This window comes from Zingiber officinale, chromosome 1A (genome assembly GCF_018446385.1).
Source record: "Zingiber officinale cultivar Zhangliang chromosome 1A, Zo_v1.1, whole genome shotgun sequence".
NCBI lineage: Eukaryota > Viridiplantae > Streptophyta > Magnoliopsida > Zingiberales > Zingiberaceae > Zingiber > Zingiber officinale.
Genome location: NC_055987.1, coordinates 143104074 through 143126376, shown reverse-complemented (window position 1 = coordinate 143126376; position 22303 = coordinate 143104074). Strand labels below are relative to the sequence as shown.

Sequence of the window (22303 nt, the reverse complement as noted above, 5' to 3'; positions counted from 1 at the left end):
CCGATCGTGAGGTTTGCTCCTCCGTCCAATGTCGTGTTCGAAGTTTCTTTCCTTTCTTGTCCTTTGGGACTTTGAACGGTTCATTTACCACCATCATGGTGTCCCAATCCGTGTTGAAGAAGATCTCCATCTTCTTCATCCAATAGGTGATGTCCCCAAGGCTTCCTCCTTCAAATTTTGGAGGGACAATCAACCCGGCCATCTTATGCTTCCTTGGCGGTTAGTCCAACGGAGAGCGTCCTCGCTCTGATACCAATTGTTGGAGGATCGGTGGCCGGCTTGAAGGGGGGTTGGATAGACGGCACCCCCAAATCCTTGCTTTCTACACTATTGTTAGTATGCGCAGCGGAAATCTAATACTAACTATAAATAATAATACAAAGAAAGCTTAAGACAAGAATAAGAAATGGCAAACCAAGCTAACACGTTCGTTTACGTGGTTCGGAGATAACTTGCTCCTACTCCACGGCTGTCCGTAAGGTGGACGATCCCTCAATCCGTCGGTGGATTAATCCCCGGAAACTCCGGCTAGCACAATCCTCCTTGTCGGTGGAGAAACCTCACCACAACTCGATCAAGAGCACTTGGATTGCTAGGGCACTAGTTGACTACTAATTAGAGGTTACCCACCACTAATTTCGTCAACTTTTGCCAAACCAAGCTCCCTCTTATAGAGCTCGGGGAAACAACCATGCTGTTTTGCTGCGATCGGTCCATGCACCACCGATCGTGCCACCAACCATTCCAGCGGCTATTTATCGATCGGTGGTCCCATGACCACCGATCGGTGATCCCATTTCGGGCACGTGCTCACCATCGATCGGTCCCGATGCGGTCCCAAGATCCGGTACAACCCTAAACTTAGGGTTTCCCATCCCGAGTACATTTCACTCGCACTCGGACCCTCACGACTCACTTGACTCTTCTTTGCAGCCTTGACCTCTTGCCTTCAAGCCTACTTCCTTTGGCTCTCGTCCCTCGGATGCATCCAAGCCCGCGGCTTGTCTCCAATGTCATCCTTCGCGTATGCCTCGAAGTCGCTTCCCTCGGCCCTTGTCCTTGCTGCCTTGTCCACGATCCCTCAGATGCATTCAAGCCCGCGGTTTGTCCTCAATGTCATCCTTCATCGGACCCGAAGCCGTCAACCTGAGTCATATGTGTCACCTGCAGTCCTGCACAACTCAAGTACACATATCAAATAACGAGGGTAAACCTAACTTAAACTTTTTGCCCAAACACCAAAACACATGGTCCCGCGGACCATTGGGATTGCTCCAACAGTTTGTGTGTGCTGTGATGACGTTGTTTTATGTGTTGTGATGTGTGTACATGTTAAAATTCCTCAATTTAAATAACTAAGTAGGAGAGAGATTATTTAAATAAATCTCACAGTCTCCATTACTGGTTTGTAAGTGATGTATTCAAACTTATGTGTTGGCTTTGAGTGTCTTCTTTCATATCAGATGAGTTTGTTTGTGGATCACTAGATCAAACTTCCTCTATGGATGATTATAAGAAATTATTTAGGTATGTGTGATCTTCTCCATCTGAAGGGGCACAATCCTAATTAATGGATCAAGTATCAAGTAATTGTTAGAGTGTATACTAAAAATCTAGCTTTTTGTAAACATTTATTTTGAAATAAAGAATCACATTGGTCAAATGTATATATTTATATACTAAGTGTAGTTGTTTAATTAATTTATATTGTAGATAATATGGTGTGTGGTGTCACACACAGAAGATCATGTTATCAGTTCCTTATAAGTTATAAAAAGTAGCTCACGACTAAGATGAAAAGGAACAAACCATTGGAATAGTCGTAGTGTAATTTGGTATTAGTTTATCTTGACTATAAAATTGCACTTGTACACTCTGAGTGTATTGAGCAGGATCATTTGAGGTAGTTTTTTTTATACTCACTATATAAAAGAACAATACCTCTGTTATTATGGAAGTGTGTACTCTTAATCATGATATAATAACAAGCATATATAGTTAATACTTATTTCTTTAATTTATCAAAGGGTGCGATTTAGCTCGTTAAATCAATAAGCCTGATAAGTTGGGAAATGATATTATTTATATGATATGTTGTTGATTATAGAATGAAACTGTGTCCTAGTAATCTAGGTTGATGATGTCCCCTTGAGGGGGCTCATAAGGATTGTCATGTAAATCCTGCAGGTGGACTTAGTCCGACATGACGATAAGGTTGAGTGGTACTACTCTTGGAGGTAGATATTAATTAAGTGAGTTGTCAGTAACTCATTTAATTAGTGTACATTCAATATCTTAAACAGAGGGAGATAAACACACTCATGATAAAAAGGAGCACATATAGTAATATGGGATTGATACGGTAATGCAATAATAAATCTTTAGTGAAATGAGATATTATTGATGAACTCGAGTTGGGTGTTCGGGGCGAACACGGGAAGCTCAAATTCATCGAAAGATCAAAACCAATTCCTCCTCTCGGTCCCTGTCGTAGCATCTTATTTATGAAGTTTTATATTCACCTAAACCTACCTTCTTACCCATCTATAGGTGGTCGGCCAAGCCAAGCTTGGAGCCCAAGCAAGGGTCGGCTAAGATAAACCTTGGATGGATCAAGTGGTGGTCGGCCTTAGCTAGGAGCCCAAGCTTAGGTGGACGGCCACAATAACAATAAAAAGGATTTTATTTTAAAATGTGGAAGACATGATTTTAAAAGGGAGTTTTAAAATTAAATTTTACCTTTTATAGTTTCTACAAAGGATTAAGAGAAAGGTTTGATATCTTTCTTTATTTGTGAATTGAAAGGAAGATTTTAATTTTGGAGAAAACTTTCCTTATTGTAATCATCCACATGTTTTAATAGAGAGATTTTAATTTATAAAAGTTTCCTTTTATAACAAACCATGAAGGAAATTTTTTAAAAGAGAAATTTTTATTTTAAAAAATTTCTAGAAACAAATTAGGAAGTTTTAATTTTGTATTTAAAACTTTCCTAGTTTAGAGGACTTTAGGGCCTGACCATTAAAAGAATAAAAGGAAATTTTAGTTACATTTTCCTTTTGTTCATTGGCAAGGGAAAACAAAGAAGTTTTAATTATGTTTTAAAACTTTCCTTATTTGTCAAGACCAAAGAATATAAAAGAGAGAGTAGAGGTGCCTCACCTTACAACAACAACACATCTATTTTCTCCCCTCTCCTCTCTCCTACAAGACGTCCGAGATAAGAAGAAGAATACGATAGAAGATTGTGAGGTTTATAAGCTACAAAGAGAGGTATAACTAGTTGTCTTGTTCCGCATCATACTAGTTTTCTTTGTATAGATTTTGAAATACCAAACACAAGAGGCTAACAATTATAGGTTTCAAATTTATGATTCGATTTTTTGTTTCTTTTATTTTTCGATCTTGTGATTCAATTGTTCTTAATGTTTAAACCTAGGGTTACTATAAGGAGATTAAATATTGAATTTTGTTGAAAAGCTTTATCTAGGAAGTGGTGGATGATCCCATACCCAAGAAGGTCTAGTGCCTCGCCATGTTTAACCTGGAAGCCGATCTCTGAAATAAATATTTAATCGAATTTGTAACATGGGTGGATTTGGATTAATAATGTTAAGCATCGTTTGCGATCCAAGTCTAAACCTCTAAGAACAGATAAGTTGAATTTGGAATCAATAATGTTAAGTTCTAGTTGCGATTCCAAATTTAATTTCTAAAGAACACAATAGGTTGTTAGGAATGGTTCGGGACTTGTACAAAATTTCTGTACAGGGGAACAGTATGATATTCCGAGTAGCAACCAACAGTAATGGTATATACTTAGGCGCATTTATAGTATCCTCCCCATCGAAGTCACTGCTATTATTTGTGTGACCGAAGATGAACCAACAATTAATTTTATTTGTCACAAAGTTAGGTTGACAAGATAATAAAATGAATGGGTAAAACCTCCTCTTACAAATGTTTGAATTAGTATACGTCCACACTATCGTGGCATATGAAATTCACGGTGTTTTGAGGTGTTGGTGAATTTAAATTATATTGTTTGAGGAATTAATATTATTTTAAAATCTAAAGTTTTAACTAAATATTTTATTTTGTGATTCTTAGGATTTTAAAATGGTTTTCAATCCTCTTGCTGTTATTTTAAAAGAAAATAAACTTACTGGTCTAAATTATATTGATTGGAAACAGAACTTGGACATTGTCTTAACTGCTGAAGAATACAAGTTCGTAGTTCTTGAGGTGTGTCCTAGCGTGCCTAATACAAATTCTAGTGAAGAGGAGATAGAGAGACATAGGAAATGAGTCAAGGCAGATGAGATGGCGCGGTGTTACATTTTGGCTTCTATGTCAAATGTGCTACAACATCAACATCAGGCCATACCCACTGTCTATGACATGATGCTCAATCTCAAGGAACTATTCGGACACCAGAATCAAGCTGCCAGGCAGGAGGCTATGAGAAACTTAATGACGATCACCATGACTGAGGGGGCACCCATAAGGAATCATATCCTCAAGATGATGACTCATTTGAATGAGATGGAAGTCCTTGGAGCTGGAATCGATGGGGAAACCCAGGTTGATATCATTCTCTAAACGCTGCCCAAGAGTTTTGAGTAGTTCCGCCTGAACTATAACATGAAAAAAAGGGTTTATTCGTTGGCGGAACTTCTGACAGAACTCCAAGCGGCAGAAGGGCTATTTCATCAAAGTTCTCAAGTTCACATTGCTGAAAACGTTTCTGCCTCTAAGCCGAAAGGCGGAAAGAAGAAGAAGAAACAAGTTGGTTCAGTAAAGAAAGGTACTCGACGAGAAGAATGAAAGAGCTGACGGGCTCGGTGTGTCCGAAGGACGAAAGAGTTGCGGAAGAGTACACCGGTGGACAAGAAGAACGTGCACAACGTTCGAGGGACGAGAAGTCGGGTCGGAAACCTGCTCGAGGAGAAGGCCGAAAATTGGGTTCGGGTGAGCCCTATTTCGGTTGGTCGAAATCAACCAAGCGATCGGAGCTTCGGAAGAAGAGGAAAAAGAGAAGCTGGAAACTATTTATACCATGCACTATTTATACCATGCTGTCTGAGGCGCCTCAGACCAGTCCGAGGCGCCTCCAAGGCTGTTTGAGACGCCTCAGACCTAGCCAAAGTTGTCGTTTGGATTCGGATAAAGTTTTATCCAATCAAACTATTGGAGGCGCCTTGGATCTTCGAGATAGACCCTCTATGAGTTATATAAAGGCCCTTGGAACTAGGAAATGAATATCAATTAAACATTCAACTCTGTATTAAGTTCCTAGCAACCTCTGAGCATTCTAAGTGTGTAAAGAAGGCTTCTCCGCCTACAATAAAGGAGATATTCTAGTAGAGCTATTCGACCGCCTTGGATTAACAATCGTTTTGGTTGTAACCAAGTCAAAATTTTGTCTCCTCTTTTATTTCTACTTTTTATTTTATTAGTGTTGCATTTTTGAATTTAAAGACTTGAGGAGGGTATATTTTATTTTTCAGACAATTTACCCCCCTCTTGTCAGTCCCGCTGCACCAACAAGTGTGGGCCGAGTAAATCAATAGATAGTGTTGATAGTATTGGACATACAGATAGAAGTAAACAACTTATTCTAAACGATAGAGAAAAAAGTTCCTAGTTGGAATCGTATTAGTAATTATAATTTCAATAATGTTGATTATTTATTTGATATTAGGAATATGACTTTTTAAAACTTTATTAAAATCTTTTTGTATCTAAATTTTCCATAGATTTTCATAGATTCTTTTATAAAAACATTATACAAACTTTAAACCTTGGTAAACTTTAAAAAATAAAATAAAATGTCATCTATTCATTCTTGAGATTTCTATGGACTTTTAACCCAACAAGTCTCTCTCTTTTTGACCATAGTCGCCTTTCTTTTCCCTTCCTCCACGATTCTACCTCTTCCTTGCTCCTAAATCGACCTCCTCTACTGTTGAATATGAGCTCCATCTGTTAATCAAGCGCTCTCTTTCTATTTCCTTGACTCTTCTTCAATCTCTCTCTCTCTCTCTCTCTCTCGTAGGCAGGTGGGCATCTATTAGTATTAAACTATTTGGCTTTATTATTTTGATGCATCCAGGAGAAATCGTGGCGCTTTGTATTTTTTTAAATCTACTACTGGAAGCATCTACTCTCGTCTAAGTATCGACGTCAATGTTTGGCTCCATTTTAAAGTGTGCGTTATCATATCCAAGAATTCACTAGAAAGGTCGTCACCTAAAAAATGAAAAGGAATTATTCAATCTTTGTCATGTCTCCTTGAGAAACGTCGTTAAAAGAATATTTGAAATATTTAAATCATAGTTTAAAATATTCAAAATAACTCTTCCATTTTCATATACAACACAAGTCAAGTTTGTTTTGACTTGTGTTGGATGACATAATTTTCTTCACAAGGAGTGTTATTCTAATGGATTTTTTGTTGAATCAGATAATAAAATTCCATCATCTTTACCTGAACATGTTCATGATAGTGATTGTTTTGATCAATTATTTGATACTCATGAACAATAACGAGCAAATATCAATGTATAGAAAAATATAATAGAGAATCGAATACGAAATGATATTCAACATATTGACAATAATGAATCTTAAATTTTTTCTTTTCCGTAAAAAACTATTAAACGTATTATAAATCCTTATTATTTTTTATTATCTGGATATTTGATATTGGTATTATGTATCATTAAAAAATATTAATTAATTAATTATTTTTATTTAATTAAAATTTTAATTTCTAACTATAAATTGAATATGACTTATTAATACGTAAAAAAAATATTAAAATGTGTAAAATCAAAAATAGAATGGATAAAAACGATCCATCTACCTTTTTACGTTTTCCAAATATTTTTTTATAATTTTTAAATTAAAAAAAATGTATGCAGAGTGTCTAGACAATGATTTATAAAATATTATTAAATTATAAAATTCATAAATTTTTATGAAAAAATTTATAAATATCTATAAAATCTTTTAAAAAAACTCATAGAACTTCATAGAATTTTTTCTACAACTCTATACAATTCTATAAAAATTTAAAAATTTATCAAAACTCCCAAAAATCTATCACTAAAAAAAAATTGAATGAAAGTCGTTAAATCTATGGATTGAATACAAGTATTATCCAAATTATAACACAAAATGTTTTCATTTTTTTTTAAATAAAAAACGACCCTTGTGACAAACGAAATCTCATGCTGCTGCAACTTGTTTGAGTGAGCCATCATTGCAACTGTTGCAGACAGGAGGCTTCAGAGTAGTTTTAAGGTTTAAATTGAATTTCCAGATACACAATGCTGACTGCTTTTGGCTGAACCACCGTCAGCTTTGGAGATATTATCATAAGCGATTGGTGGAGATACATACCACAGTGTGTACTTTGACCCAAAACGAGCATAAACCCAATTTTACATGAATCGAGTAATTTAACAATTCATGTGACAAAAAAAAATTCGCTCGCCCTCAACGTCCCCGTCAATCTGTTCCTAGGTCAACACGGAGAAGGTAAATCACGGATAACTATTAGCCATTAGTGCAAATGACCAAGACATAGGGAGGTTATGCTCGGTCATACCAAATTTCGACCCCAAAACCTTATGTGGTAACACCCCATGTCTTAACCATCACACCACCCCGAAGGGACATTAACAATTCATGAAATTATACAACAACGTCACAACACAGGCAATGCCAAAAATCTCAATGGCCCAGAATACTTAAGGCCACTGACATCACTTCTTGTTGTAACCCTTTTTAGTAAGCAATTTGCAATCAGTAGACAGTATGCCATTGCTGGTCGCCAGAAGAAACAGCTGAAGGAGGTAAGTTCTTTGAATTGGTGCAGAAGAATAAACAGGATTGCGGCTCGTGCCTCTCTGACACTGCTTTTCCAATCAATTAGAAAAGAAAAACATAAATTTGAAAGAGCTTCAAAAGCTTTCTCCCGCAAATCAAAGTAAGTGGCTCAAGTGAATAAATTGAGGAAATGAATACAACAATCTAATTAGTGTTTTAGCTGGAGTTTCAATTCAATTTGAACATCTAGGGTATAACAGCCATGAATGTAGACAAGTACAATAATAGTCATTAAAGTCAAGAGCTCTCTTTTGACAGTACAAGAAGACACCCTAAGCCTGATGGCTTTGCTAAGGTGAAATGTATCTTGTCCCAGAGAAACATAAAAGATGAGCAAATCTTCTGGTACCATGAATGTAAGAAAGTACAATAATAGTCATTAAAGTCAAGAGCTCTCTTTTAACAGTACAACAAAGCACCATAAGCCCGATGACTTTGCTAAGGTGAATGCATCAAGTCCCAAAGAAACAAAAGAGACGAGCAAATCTTCGGATGACGAACTATAAAGTTACTAGATTCTCCAAATTCAAATAATAATAACAAGCCAACACATAATTCTCATGACCTATCTAAATACAACTTAAAAGGATATAAACTGATTGTACCAATTTATACACTATGTGAAACAAACCACTCTTCACTAGCAGATAAGACAGTTATGGAAGTCTATAAGTTTCTACAAAAGAAATTACAGATTACTTAAAAAAAAAAAGTGAAAACTTAACTCTCAACAGTTCTTAAACAATAATTTCATCCATAACTGACTACTAGATGTTTTTGCTCAAGTCTTAATAAAAGAAAAGAAACATTCTCCAATCCATCATATCAAATTCAAACTTATCGAGATTTTGGGCATGGTTTTTCTTATTGAATTGATTTGGATAGAGTGGAAAGACATGTGCCTACCTGCATGGGTTTTTACTTTTTAGCGTACCTACACGAGAAACACAAAGCAAATTTATCAAATGATACATTATTTCATGAAAATGGTTTATTTTTCTTGTATTCCTAGAATTAATAATTAAGAAGCTCATGCTTAATTACTTAGATTCTCACTCTAGTTTTAACTGCCATGAAGGAAAATATCAGGAACCTTGATTCAGAGTAAAATAAAATTCTCAATACCTTAATCCCACTGAATGAATTCCTTTCTGTCTGCAACAACTTTACCAAGGGGTTCCAATTCTAGATGCGGTAGCAAAGCGGAACTTTTTCTTTTCCAAAGCTGCAGGCTTCAGAATTTGGAATGAACACATCAAAGTTTCATCCACACTCATTATAGCACCAGAATTGTCAAATTCACCACAGTAGTTTGGAGTTGAAAAGATTGTTACAAGCTGCCTATCAGCAAAGAGCTCATATCCATCCTCCACCACCTAATAAAAAAGGTTAAGCTGAACTTGTTATCCATGACTTTCACAAGATAGTTTAAAAGGAGAGGCTGTTTAGGGAGGATGTCAGAGGGAAACTCTTCTCTAACCTGGTGAGCACGACAAATAAGGTCCAGATCATGTTTCTGAAGAAAATCTATCACTATATTGGAGCCAAAGGTATAAGAAACTCCTCTATTGTTCATTCCCCACCCTTAGACCTCTTTACTGGGATCTGACCACAAAAGATCACAAAGCAATCCACTGTCTGGCACATCAGTAGGGTGCGCCAGATTCTGAATTTGGTCCAAATTATGCAAATCTGGAGAAAGACCTCCATGCATGCATAGGATTTTTTCATCAATAAGAGCGGCCACAGGTAGGCAATTAAAACAATCAGTGAAAACCTTCCAGAGTCTCACGTTGAACCTGCGTTTGCATTCATCGTAGAACCCATATATCCTATTTATTGATGCACATTCATGATTGCCCCTCAAAAGAAAGAAATTTTCTGGGTACTTAAATCTTGTAGGCTAAAAGAAGGCATATGGTTTCAAGGCTTTGTTTTTGTCGGTCCACATAATCCCCTAAGAATAAGTAATTGGCTTGAGGTGGCAGTCCACCATATTCAAAGAGTCTTAATACGTCTCAATACTGACCATATATCACCTGTTTAGATGACAAAAGGACATGTCATGTTTGGAAAATAATCAAATCAAGATAATCTATATCCAGTGAAACAACTAACTCTCATTTTAAACCCAGTTTCCAACAACTTGTTATTCAAATCCATAAATTTGACTGTTTATGAAATCAAAGACAGTAGTCTCAAATTTCATAAATTACTAAAAATAGTTATCAAACATGAACTAAAACCCAATAATTGTTCACATGGTAGAACATGCCTATAAAAGAAAATGTGAATAGACTGGACTATTATCTCTATTTTTCCATAACTACAATGATACGGGGTCCCAAGGAAGGATCCATTATATACAGCCTTACCCTGCTTTTTGCAAAAGACTGTTTCCAGGATTCGAACCCGTGACCTTTTGGTCACCAAGCAACAACTTTACCATTCCACCAAGGCTCCCCTTCAAGTCAAGGGAAACCAGTACCAAAACAAAATAGTTGAAACACATAGGAATAACCTAACATGCAAGGTCTTTCGTTTTGTGATATCCAGCTAAAAGAAATAACTCAAGTTAAATGCAATTCAAGTGAAGACTAGTTATACTTGTCCATAGGCTTAAATGGGTCTTACACCATCTTGGCTTAGACATTTTATCATATACTTCAAGCATTCCTATTTTTACAAGCAGATCCTCAACAAATATAATATACTTACTAGATATGACCATACAGAATGGTATATACATTGTTGTCAACCTCACATACATACATACACATATGCAGTGCTTCACTGCATTGTATAGCTCCGAAATACGCATATGGAATTATATATGCTTTAATCTTTAGTTTCATCCACCTAAACTGGTTTATTAGTTCATCCCAACTTAATATCTTTAGAAAATGTTAAAGTTTACCATGAAAAATGCAGTATATGTTGATAAAGAATCAATAAATGGGAAGGAAATAGATGCCTAAGTTGCAAAATGACAGTATGAGGAAGCAAAAACCATTGGTTGGTTAGGATAACAAAGAGATCATGCTTTAATATGGCTAGGAAATGTAACTAATTGCAAAGGCTTCAACACGGAATTAGCAATTTCCATTGAAGATGTCCAAATTCTGTATCTCATAACAAAAAATCAATGGATCATAACTTGGTATGAGCAAGAGACATGGGGAAATGTAATGGTTTTTGAGGAATTTAATGTTAGGCATTCTTCAAGAAGATTATCAATCTTAAACATTTGAAGCATTTTGCAAAAGCAATACATTTTTTGCCTATTGGTAAATGTTACCTTCAACTTTGTTGTCAATTACATCGGTATTCAAATTATATTTTTGTAAAAATAAGTATTTATTAATACATTATGCATATGCATTGCATATTTGCCAACAATTGTAGATTTATCACACAGCTATTCCATCATACACCTCCAGCAGTTGTTTTTGAAAAGTTCACATATATGACAACAATGCAAAACCTCACCTCAATCATCAAAAGAATGTTCAAAATTTTAATGTATTCTGGTTGATAATTTTTTCATTATGCAATTTCAGGATTCTTCTGGCATGTCGAGTAACCAGAAACACCAATTTGCTGGCATCTCCGTCGTACCTTGACTTGAGAAGGAAACCAAGGTATTAATTAAATAATTTAAGCAGGGGGCATTCAAGGAAAAACCTGACCTAAATAATGTGCAATATCTATTCTATTCAACTAACTAGAATTAGAACACATGCCATAACGCTGCGTCAAAACGGCAGTCTTTAGTGCTCAATCTAAGATATTAATCAGATTTCAGTAGCTTTTCCACCCCCCTCGATATTCACGAGATCAAAACAAATTACTGAACTCCCGCCAAGATAACGAAAAGAAGAAGAAGAAAACACTAGAACTTACCACAAATCTTAATAGGCGCCTCAAGCTCCAAGAGATTGGGCTGCTGCAGAAATATGTCCTTGGACACTAGGTAAAGCTGCCGGATCTCTGCCTCGAGAAGTTGCACCTGCTTCCCTGGCTTGCTCCCCTTCACTCCCAGCAGCTTCTGGATGATGCCATCCAGCGCCATAGAATCCATGAACGAACCCTTGTCCCCTCTCTCCTCGCTTGACCAATCCCCACCACATCACCGCCGCCCCGGCCAATAAAAGCAGTGAAGCCAAGAAAAGGAACCAGAAGACCACGCTTTTCTCTTCTGTCCACCGCTCAATGTTCCAAGATTCCAACGCCTAGAGGGACAAAGACAAAGCCTCCCTTCTATTCCGCCGTTCGATTTGCTTACTCGAACAGCACCATCGCGATTGTTTCTTCAATTGGGCACACCAGAATAGATCTTCGCACTCCGCGACCGTCCAGCCTCTCCCTCTCCCTCCTCTTTCCCTGTCGAAGCGGGGAAGAAAAGGAGCTGCTATTGCGACAAAGTGCCGTCGAGAGAGGTCGTCAGGGTCGGTCACTGATGACGATAAATAATATCTTACCCACTCCTGTAGACCCCAAAGAACACCCGAATAGTTACCATCTGGACCGTCGCCTCACCCGTCGAAGTCCTGGACGGATAGAAAGTATTTAGTACAGCAGCGAATGCGTCCTCCACGTGCCTCGCTAGAAAATACAACGTGTTTATAAAGCCCAGCAATTCTTGCACACCAAACTCCCGATAACAGAATTTTGGCTGGCATCTCCCTGGGCATGGTTAATACCCTGCACTTGCCGAATTTTCCAGATGGCTAATAGTCGAACCGTTCACATAATTAATTGGATCGACAGATCTGAATACTTAAGTTAACCAAATAAAAAAAACAATAAACTATCGGCATCGTCATAATTTTTGTTTTCTTTGGACAAGTAATTAACTAGGATTTTTAAATTGTTTTCAAAATTCTGAATCAGACAAAAAAAAAAAGTGCATCTTGATGTAACTTGAAAATTGGAGGTCCAAAGTACAACTTGTAGGAAAACTAACTCAATGATAAAATAAATCAAGTTCTATAGACTCTGTTCATCACAACCTTTCTCTCCACTTTACTCATTCTTTTCAGCGGCCAAATTATGTGGGTCACTCTCCCTCGAACCAAACCTAAAGGAATCTGCACAAGTAGAAAATGTCAAGTCATTGATCTTCACATTTAACTAGCTCAGTAACACTATCAATTTTTTTTTTTTTGAGTTATTAGTTAAATCCCTTGATATCTGCAGCAATCCATGAGTTTTCATGGCAATATCCAACACAAGGATCTTATTCTCCCAAAGCAATTGGCGTTTATTTATTTTCTTAATGGTTTGCTAATCAAAAGAAGAAAATGAAATTATCCTTCAAATATCACTGCAGTACTCTCCTTTTGAGTAATGAAGTTGGAAGTAGACAAATTTAATGCTAGTTGTGTATGGTCTAAGGCAACCTCCTCAATCCTTTTCATCCAGGTTTAGACAGACATTGGATGATTTGATAATTACCATGTAATAGAAGATTTATAGCATAAACAATCAAAAAGTTACATAAAATATAGAGAGAAAACGTTTCTTTTGGTATGTGTGGTGTTCTGACTCAACATGTTAAATTCAGGTCCAACTGGATTACTAAATTTTGGTATTGCCCTATACTGCATACACTAGCATAATCAACATATGTGCTGCAGGAAGAACCCAAGGTACATGCATTAATCTCAAGTTTAGATGTTTAAATCTATTATTTAGCTACATGAATCTCAGCTTAACTAGCAGGGAAAAATAATAAGAAAGAATATCGTGAAAAGATATCTCACAGGGCCAAAATGTCTCGAGTCCAAACTAGAACTTCTATTATCGCCCTCAACCCAACAATGACCCTCTGGTATCTTCACTATATCATGAGAGTTTGGACATTGCATCCAATCACCTGGCAATGCAATTAATCTTTTAACAAATTCCTTCTTGTGATCAGTTGGAGACCTGAAAAAAAACAAAGGGTGAGAATAAGAGAATGGATCAACATGAGATCGCCATGATGGTCAATAATTTATTTCACTAATGCTAGTATCGGAGTAGGTTATAGTTCATCTCATTAACCCTTTCAACATGATAAGTTTGGTATTTCATAATTTAGGTTTTCAAAGTATTTGCCCCTTTGAATAATAGCTAAGGTTCGTTGATATATTGGGAAGGCTATAGTCTTAGTAGATGATATAAGCCTTTATATTTCTTGCAAAAGAAACCACCAAGAAACTTAGATAATGGGGAAAAAGAAATCCGCCTATGACTCAAGATAATGTACATCAGAAGATGTGATAGATCAATGAATGTCCCTATACATAATGAAGGTAAATTAGTTTTCCTTTTGTTGGCCTACGAACAAGAGTCTCAGTTGTTTTTGAAATTGAAGGAAAGAACAGGTTACGGTTAAATTAGCAACCTTGAACTAAGAAATCATATTCTCGAGGACAATTCATTTGGCACTAGTTTATAGTTTAATTTCAGAGGAAAGAAAAAACAAATTATTAATGTATGAATGCCCAACTTATTAACTAGCCCTACATTTACCTGTGGTATTCCAGTCAAAAGGAAAACTGCAGTGAAAGCTAAATGGTGTTCTACGTCTCATAACTTACTTGAAGGTAATTACATCTCCATGCGAAAGTTTATCATCCCAGAACCTTTCAACCAACACAATGTCACCTGTGGTCAAGTTACTGGGTGAGTATCAAAAGGTATAAATCATGAACAATTTTGTGAAATAGTAATTTCTTCAACATTTGATCCTTTGGTTCCACCTAGTCTTTTTCATGGATACATACCTTTCAAGAATGCAGGAAAGCTACCATTGCTCGTTGTAAATGTAGGATGCATAGAACTACCCGTCACAGAATAGACAGTAAAAAATTTATCAGAAATAGTTAGTCCAAACATAATTCCCATGATTGATTTTTTCAAAGAGAACCATAGAAAATTGGCTGCTTCCATGTCAAGATTTCTGCAGAAGAAAAACCATGCCATGAGAAAAAACACTAAACAGACAAAATAAACGAACCAAAACAACATGAAAGAATATCTGAAATGGATGAAGACATCAAATTTGTCAAAAGAAAACCATCAATATCATATGATGCAATAGAATGTTCTTCGAGTACAAAGAAGCAGTAGAAAATTCTTGTTGTACAAAAGGTACAGGAGGTTGAATGCGACTCAAAACAAACTTGGTGGCCAAAGAAGATTGTCAGTAACAGATTTTGTTATTTTTCAGACTCAATTAAGTGAATGAGGAAAACTTCAAGTCGCACGAAAAAAAAAAAGAGTTATTTGTTCAGCAAATACAATGTACATACAAACAACATGTCAAATCAATTTGATATCACATAAGAGGTTTCACATAGGAAAAAAAAACATTAGTAATGGGAGCTCAGAACATATATTTGTCAAAAATGACCTATTGTGAATTAGGATTTAGAAGCGTCTCTAGATCAAATAGATACAATTTGGTTAGTTTATTAAGAAGATGTTAAGTTACTACAATCAGCAAATTGGGAAAAATGAAAACCTGAGCTTAAAATAAATTCATTGAACTTAAACTTACAATGGATAAGCTCAACTATTGAATTTACTCAATAATTGTCATGCCACTGGGTGTAATTTCCACTTACTAGGAAGGTACTCCACTTGATGATAGTATGAAAAGAAGGAACCAAGAGCCACGCACCCAAATACTAACTCAAGGTAATTGGGAAATTCAACAATGTTTACATGGAAGTAAAAAACTTTGTATCTACAAAAAAAAATGAAATAACTCTGAAAACTCAAAATAATATTCAATAATTATAATAACACAAAAATCTATAAATTAATAGAAATTCAATCTCGATTGATCAAATTTTGATCCTGCTACCTAAGTATAATCTCAATTCCCCTCAACTACCATCAAATAACAAATTTATTTATTTTCTATTCTAAACTAGATATGTCAACCAAAAATGAAATTATAATAAAATAAAATATTTACCTTTACAATTTTTCCCGGATGGAACACAATAGGTGAATGAGCCTAAATAGCACATCGTGATTAGTCCGAAATAATAATTATTCTTCAATATCAACATACAACTATTTACTATCTTCACCTTTAATTGGACAGCGTACGATAAAAACCTCGTTCAACAAGGATACCAAAAGGCTAAAAAAAATGAGGAGGACCAACGATCCTCCTTGGTTCGGGCAAAAGACGCCAGAGAAGAAGGATAAGAGTTGTGGACGGCGGCTGGAAAAGGGAAGGAGAGCCTACTGATGGCTATGGACACAGGGGAAAGTAAAAAAGAGGGAGGGAGGAGAGTTCTCTTGGCTAGTCGCCGTCAGCGGGCTCCCTTAACTCCGGCAACAACCAGCGGCGATGCTTGCTGCTGTGCACGGAGAGAGAGAGACGCTGGAATTGGAAGAGGAAGTAAGAAGAGGGATAGCGGTGTCGACGGTGATTGACGGCCGGTGGTCCTCTCCCTAGCCTCAACGGCGGCGGCGCGCGGAGGAGAGGGGGGCGCGGAGGCCGTAAGTAGGGTTTCTAGTGTTGGCTGGAAAAGAGGAAGAAAGAAGAGTTGCTAGTATGAACTTGGCTAAAAAATTAATATGAACTTGACGATGTTATTTGTCAAAATCAAGTTACGATGGTTATGAAGGCCATTCATGATCTAGTCGTACTTGATGTGAACTCTAGTCGGCTTATTTTTGGTCTAGCTTGGTTACCTGAACCCCCCACCATGATTTGAACTACCGACTGCGTAATTTTAGGTTCAATTTTAAAGGATAAAATAGTCAAAAATATATATTTTTTTTTGGAATTTTCGAGAGCATTTTGGAAAAAAAGGTAGAAACTTAATCGACCACTGTGTGCACACATCAAAGATATCCAATCAGAAAGGAAAATCAGTTCCTTTAATTCAATTACTTGCTGGTTTATTATCGAAACAATTAGCTCAGGATATTTGTTATGCAAGTGAAGATTTCCATGAATCAAAGAGGTTGGAGTCTAGATCTACATATGAACTCATCCATGGAGGGGAATATGATATCAATTGTTCAGATGAAAGACGAAACAAGAGTGCTGCTAAAATAGAAGTTACAAGCATAGTATTACTTAACAAACTAATCACAATGCAAAGAAGTGCTAAACGATTATAAATCTAGAATTGAACAAAACATTCCAAGCAATTAGAAAGCAAGATTGCAGGGATTTGCAATCACACACGGTCATCATTTCTTCATAGTTTGTCCATTCCAAGCAAAGGGGGAGCTTAATCTACTTATATTTTTACTGAGTAGGCGTCATCACTCGTCACTTGGGGAGGACTTGTGCGGCGTGAGCGTTGGCCGCGGCCTGGTTCTCCTGCTGCTGTTGATAGTTGAGCGGTCGCCGGAAGAGCATGATATGCGGCTCCGGGCGATGGATCGCATAGTGCACCCATCCCCTGCTCTGCTGCACCCCAATCGCCCGCCACTCGTTCTAATAATGTACCGATCATAACCATTCAATCATCATTAAAAAAAAAGAGACGATTTTGTGAGAAAAAACTAGGGTTTGGAACATTGATTGACTTACCTCGGAGAGGAGGCGGTTCTTCGGCATCGCTTTAGACACCTCCGATGGGAGGACGACATGCCTGCACACAACAAGGAGCGATTGGTGAGCGACGGATCTAACTACTGTATCTACCACAGAAAAAAAATGGAAGTTGTTACAAATCAGGACTCTATTGAGATCGATGGCTACCTGTACTCGTAGATATCGTCGAAGTACTTCTCGGAATACTGGATCTGTCCCATTTCAACCTACCTCTCGGTTCTACTTCAATCGAGATGTGACTGCGCGATTCCAGAGGATGAGAACAACGCACGAGATTTTTTTTAAAGAAAAGAATAGAATCTCATACAAAAAAAACTCCGATGAAAACCAATAATTAGATTAGAGGAAACAGATAGGGGGAGAGGCAAACCCTAATTTGGAAGCGAAAGGGAAAGAATGCGCCCCAGCCCGGAGAAAGCGCTCGAGGGCAGAGATACCGGAAATTGAGAACTAGGGCTAAAGAACGGCATGTATATGAATACATTGGACGGTTACGATTTGATCACGAACGAGATAGATCAACGTTATGGATGCGTCGTTTGAAATTTGAAATGCAACGGCATGGAACTAAATGGCGCCTTCCCAACAATGATTTAGGTGTTTAATTATTGAGCAATTAGTAAAGTAATGCTGGAAACTATACAAACTACTAAACTAGCCCCTTGCCTGCCAACTAGAGCCATTAATATGAGTTGAATTCTTCGTATTAACCTATCACATCAAATAATTTAATTGGATTGGATTAAAATTTTTTCAACTCATTTAAAAGCGGACTTAAACAGATTAGCTCGCACGGGTTGCGTGTCTAAGAAGGTCAATCCGTGGCGGGCTCGAGTTAGCTCACGAGTTGAAAAGATTTTTTTAAATTAGATTATGGATTATGAATTTTTTAAATGAAAATTGTGAATTTTTTATATCAATCACTTTGGCTAACATGTACAAGTGTAATATCAAAAATTAGAAATTTTATGGGGATTTTTTTAGAAATATTTATTCATGAATTGATCAAATTAAATGAATTGTAGCGATTTTTTATTTTATTTTATTTTATCTTTGATGGTCTAGTCCTTCTAACCCACAACCAAGTTTGGGTTTAGTTGGATTAAGAATTTTCAAATCCGTTCCGTCCCATCCTACCTGTGATGAATTTTTGAAAGTCAGCCATCTGACATTTCAAATTTCAACGGTCGCCTTTGTTTAAAAAAACAATATTATTTAAGAATATAAAAGATGTGCATACGATTTTTTTTAAGTTTAAGAAGCTTAGACAAATACAATATTATTTATATGGATAAGTTAGGTGGTGTACTTATTCATTAATCATTACTAGTGTTAAAAAAAATGCTTACATGATCGTATAACCACCAAATACATTTACATACAGCTAATTACTTAAGATAAATTTAGAATATTAGTTAGAGTTCTTTATCTTAATGCAAAACTTAAAAATATACATCGAAGGAACATTATAACAGCCTAATTTGGTTAATGAAGAGGCGCAAAATATAGAAGCGCCTAACTGTATCGTGTCCGATCCAATCGGCAGTTAAAAATAACGATAAAACTCGTGATTTTTGCTGGTTACCAACGAGGCATGCAGTGTTTTTTTTCTGTTATATAAAGTGAATGGCGATCATCCTTCTTCCATCAAGCCTCTCTCGTCGATTGTAGTACTCATATCACAGTCTACAATCTTTTCCTCTCCGTTTCCTCTGCGTCGTCGACGTAAAATGGCGGCGAACGTGACGAATAATAGTGTTCAGTTCCAAGATAACATCTTCATGGACGGGATTTGGAGGGTCAAAGAGCCCGAGATCGCCGACTTTTTCCACTTCAAATTTACTCTTATGATCATTCAGAACCTACTGATTGTGATAACCACCCGCTCCGTCGCCTACCTCCTCAAGCCTTTCAATCAGCCTCGCATTGTCGCCGAGTTGATTGTAAATTCCGACGCTGATATTTGGTTTTTCTAATAATTGGAACATTTCGATCGTGTTTGATTGTTTTTTTTTTAAAATCAATTTTGATGATTCAGGGTGCCGTACTTTTGAGCCCGACGATCATCGACAAACTCGATTTTCGCAGCGAGTCGACGCAGCCGGTGAAGTCGCTGTACGGCTTCATCTTCCCCCCGATGACATTTTCCATGGTGGAAATTTTTGGCTTCTTGGGGCTCATCTACTACGTCTTCCTCGTCGCCGTCCGGCTCGATTGCAAAGTAGTTAGGGAGAGGAGCAAGAAGGTGTTGCCCGTGGCCGCCGCCACCGTCGGCCTCCCGTTCCTCGCCGTCGTTATCGCCATCGTTATCTTTGGCCTGTCCGCCCCGATGGAAGGCAAAAGCCAGGCGGAGAAGGCCTCATTCACTCTCATCCTCGGCTTCGCGCTCTCTGTCCCTGCCTTCCCCGTCATGGCGCGCCTCCTCGCCGAGGTCAAGGTCCCCAACGGAGAGGTCGGCCAGGTCGTGCTCCCGGCCGCTGTGGTCGGCGACGTGGCCTCGTGGATCGTCCTTGCGGTGTGCTTCGCCTTCGACAGACCCGCCAACGAGGCCCTGGCACCGATGTGGATGGTTCTCGCCGGCGCATGCCACGTGGCGGTGTGCGTGTGGATGATCAGGCCGCTGCTGGTGTGGCTCGGGCGGAAGGCGATGGAGGCCGATACCGTGACCATTGAGTTCATGGGCTTGGTGGCCGGCTTCGTACCGGTGGCAGCGCTGTCGGCATCGGCCATCGGCTTCCACCCTGCCTTGGGTGCACTTGTGCTGGGGCTGTCGGTGCCCAAGGGACAACTCAAGGCGGCGCTGACGCAGCGACTCGAGAACTTCGTCATCATTGCTCTGCTGCCTTTCACCATCATCAGCAGCGCCCACGCGACCGACATGCTGGAAATCTTCAAGCAGGAAGAGGGCGAGCCGGAGCACTACGTTCTGAGGTTGGCCTGTGTTTTGATGGTGGCTACGCTGGCAAAGTTGGCGGCCGGCATGATGGTGTCGCCCCTGTTTTCCTTACCCCGAGCAGAGGGTTTGTCTATCGGAGTCTTGATGAACACGATCGGACCCTTGGAGCTCATAATCCTCAACACGGGCAAGGATCGGAAGGTGCTTTAAAATTTGACACAAATTTACCATATAACAATTAATTCGCACCCAAAATTTAACTCCATCGCGGTCATGGAAACAGATCTTCAATGAGAAGATGCGCGTAGTGCTGCTGGTCGCGTCGGTGGTTTCCACGGCGACGGTGAGACCGATTTTAACGGTGATCGAAGCGCGCAAGCTCCGCCGGGCTCCTGCTCCTGCATACAAGAATCGGAACCTGCAACTCTCTGGCTTCGAGTCCGACCTGCGAGTTGTGGCCTGCGTCCACACTTTCCGGAACGTCCCCTCCATCACCAGCCTCCTCTACCTCGCCAACCACTTCCCTATCTCCGTCTGCGCCGTCCACCTCGCCGAGCTCATCGGCTCCGCTCCGCCGATGCTCGTCGTGCACGACGCCGTCGACGGTCAACGCGCCATTCCCATCGACGACATTCACACCACGACGTCCTCTACGCCGGACAACCCGGTGGATTCGCAGCTCATCACTTCCGCCTTCGAAAGGTACCAGCAACGGTCGACGAACGTCACGGTCTCGTCCCTCACCGCCGTCTCCGCCTACGTCTCCATGCCCGAAGACGTCTTCCGCATCGCCGAGGGCTACCAAGCCACCCTCATCGTCCTACCCTTCCACCAGCTGCTGACCGTCGACGGCGAGATGGAGGACATGAACCCCCATGTGCGCGTCGTCAACCAGGGTATCCTCGCCGACGCGCCTTGCTCCGTCGCGCTCCTCGTCGACCGCGGTCAACTAATCGACCACGACTTCAAGTTTGCCATCTACCACGTGGCGCTCCTCTTCTTCGGCGGGCCCAACGACCGCGAGGCGCTCCTCTACGCCAGCCGCTTCGCCAAGAGGCCCGGCGTCCACCTTACGGTGGCGCGGTTCGTGGTGGCCGTGGATTCATCGCAGGCGGCCAATGCGATGCCGGGGCTCTCAGGGGCCAGGGTGGAGCAGCGAATCGACGACGAGTACGTAAGGGGGTTCAGGCAGCTGTTCGCGAGCCACGCGTCGGTGGCGTACGAGGAGAAGGTGGTTCGAGACGGCGAGGAGACGGTGAAAGCGATCAGAGAGATGGGAGACGCGTACAACTTGTACATTGTAGGTAGGGAAGGGGGAGACTCAACTTCGGTGCTGTTGGCGAGCTTGTCGAACTTCGTGGAATTCAAGGAGTTGGGGCCAATCGGGGACTTGTTGGTGTCGGCGGAGTTCTCGGCGACGTCGTCGGTGTTGGTGGTGCAGCAGTACGTGCGGGATCAGCAGACCAGGTGGAACACGGAGGGGTCGAGCCGGAGGGATAGAATGACGCGGCGCGACGGGTACAACTCCCTCCGCCGGTGATCGTCTATGTGGACGATGTGGTCCACAAGCATTCACAAAATTTGTTTATTTCTTTTGTTCTTTGTCTGACAGAGAGAATTTCGTTTTACTCTCCCACATTTGTTGAATTTCCCATGCGGCCAGTAATTCGATCGTCCACTTGTTAACAATATGTCTTCCTCATTAGTTGTTTTCTTTGACCAAATACTTTAACACTTCCGACTTTTCAGTCACCAGCGTAGAACTTCAGTTTGATCAATGTGTCTAGTGACTCTCACTATGCCTTTTCGTCAAAAAAAATTTATCACAATTTTTTTTTTTGTTTGTCATGATTTAAGTTGAGATTTCAATCCATGAGTTCCGCTGATCAACTTGGTCCAGGGAAAAATTTTGCAGACTCCGAAGCTACATA

At 39.3% G+C, this 22303-nt stretch overlaps 3 protein-coding genes and 1 pseudogene across 5 annotated transcripts; 1 reads left to right on the top strand and 3 right to left on the bottom strand.

Annotated features, from left to right (window-relative positions):
• Positions 1-8244: 8244 nt before the first annotated feature.
• LOC122036869 lies at positions 8245-12418 on the bottom strand (annotated as a pseudogene).
• Positions 12419-12791: 373 nt separating this feature from the next.
• Positions 12792-16752, bottom strand: LOC122036844 (mitochondrial inner membrane protease subunit 2-like). 3 transcript variants are annotated; one of them, XM_042596280.1, is made up of 7 exons: positions 15987-16752; positions 15869-15910; positions 15446-15634; positions 14670-14845; positions 14484-14550; positions 13662-13827; positions 12792-12986 (listed from the first exon to the last, which is right to left on the bottom strand). In XM_042596280.1, the coding sequence occupies exons 4-7, from the start codon at positions 14833-14835 to the stop codon at positions 12879-12881; spliced, it is 507 nt and encodes a 168-aa protein (XP_042452214.1). In that variant the 5' UTR covers positions 14836-14845; positions 15446-15634; positions 15869-15910; positions 15987-16752; the 3' UTR covers positions 12792-12878. The 3 variants fall into 3 exon arrangements, with proteins under 3 accessions (XP_042452214.1, XP_042452198.1, XP_042452205.1); XM_042596264.1 differs by having other exon boundaries at positions 14670-15634; XM_042596271.1 differs by lacking the exon at positions 15446-15634.
• Positions 16753-16889: 137 nt separating this feature from the next.
• Positions 16890-17971, bottom strand: LOC122036863 (cyclin-dependent kinases regulatory subunit 1). The gene is made up of 4 exons (XM_042596291.1): positions 17847-17971; positions 17624-17715; positions 17453-17513; positions 16890-17356 (listed from the first exon to the last, which is right to left on the bottom strand). The coding sequence occupies exons 2-4, from the start codon at positions 17674-17676 to the stop codon at positions 17189-17191; spliced, it is 282 nt and encodes a 93-aa protein (XP_042452225.1). The 5' UTR covers positions 17677-17715; positions 17847-17971; the 3' UTR covers positions 16890-17188.
• Positions 17972-19206: 1235 nt separating this feature from the next.
• On the top strand, positions 19207-21912 carry LOC122004354 (cation/H(+) antiporter 15-like). The gene is made up of 3 exons (XM_042559258.1): positions 19207-19419; positions 19515-20573; positions 20656-21912. Exons 1-3 carry the CDS (start codon positions 19207-19209, stop codon positions 21910-21912), a joined length of 2529 nt encoding a protein of 842 aa, XP_042415192.1.
• Positions 21913-22303: the final 391 nt, after the last annotated feature.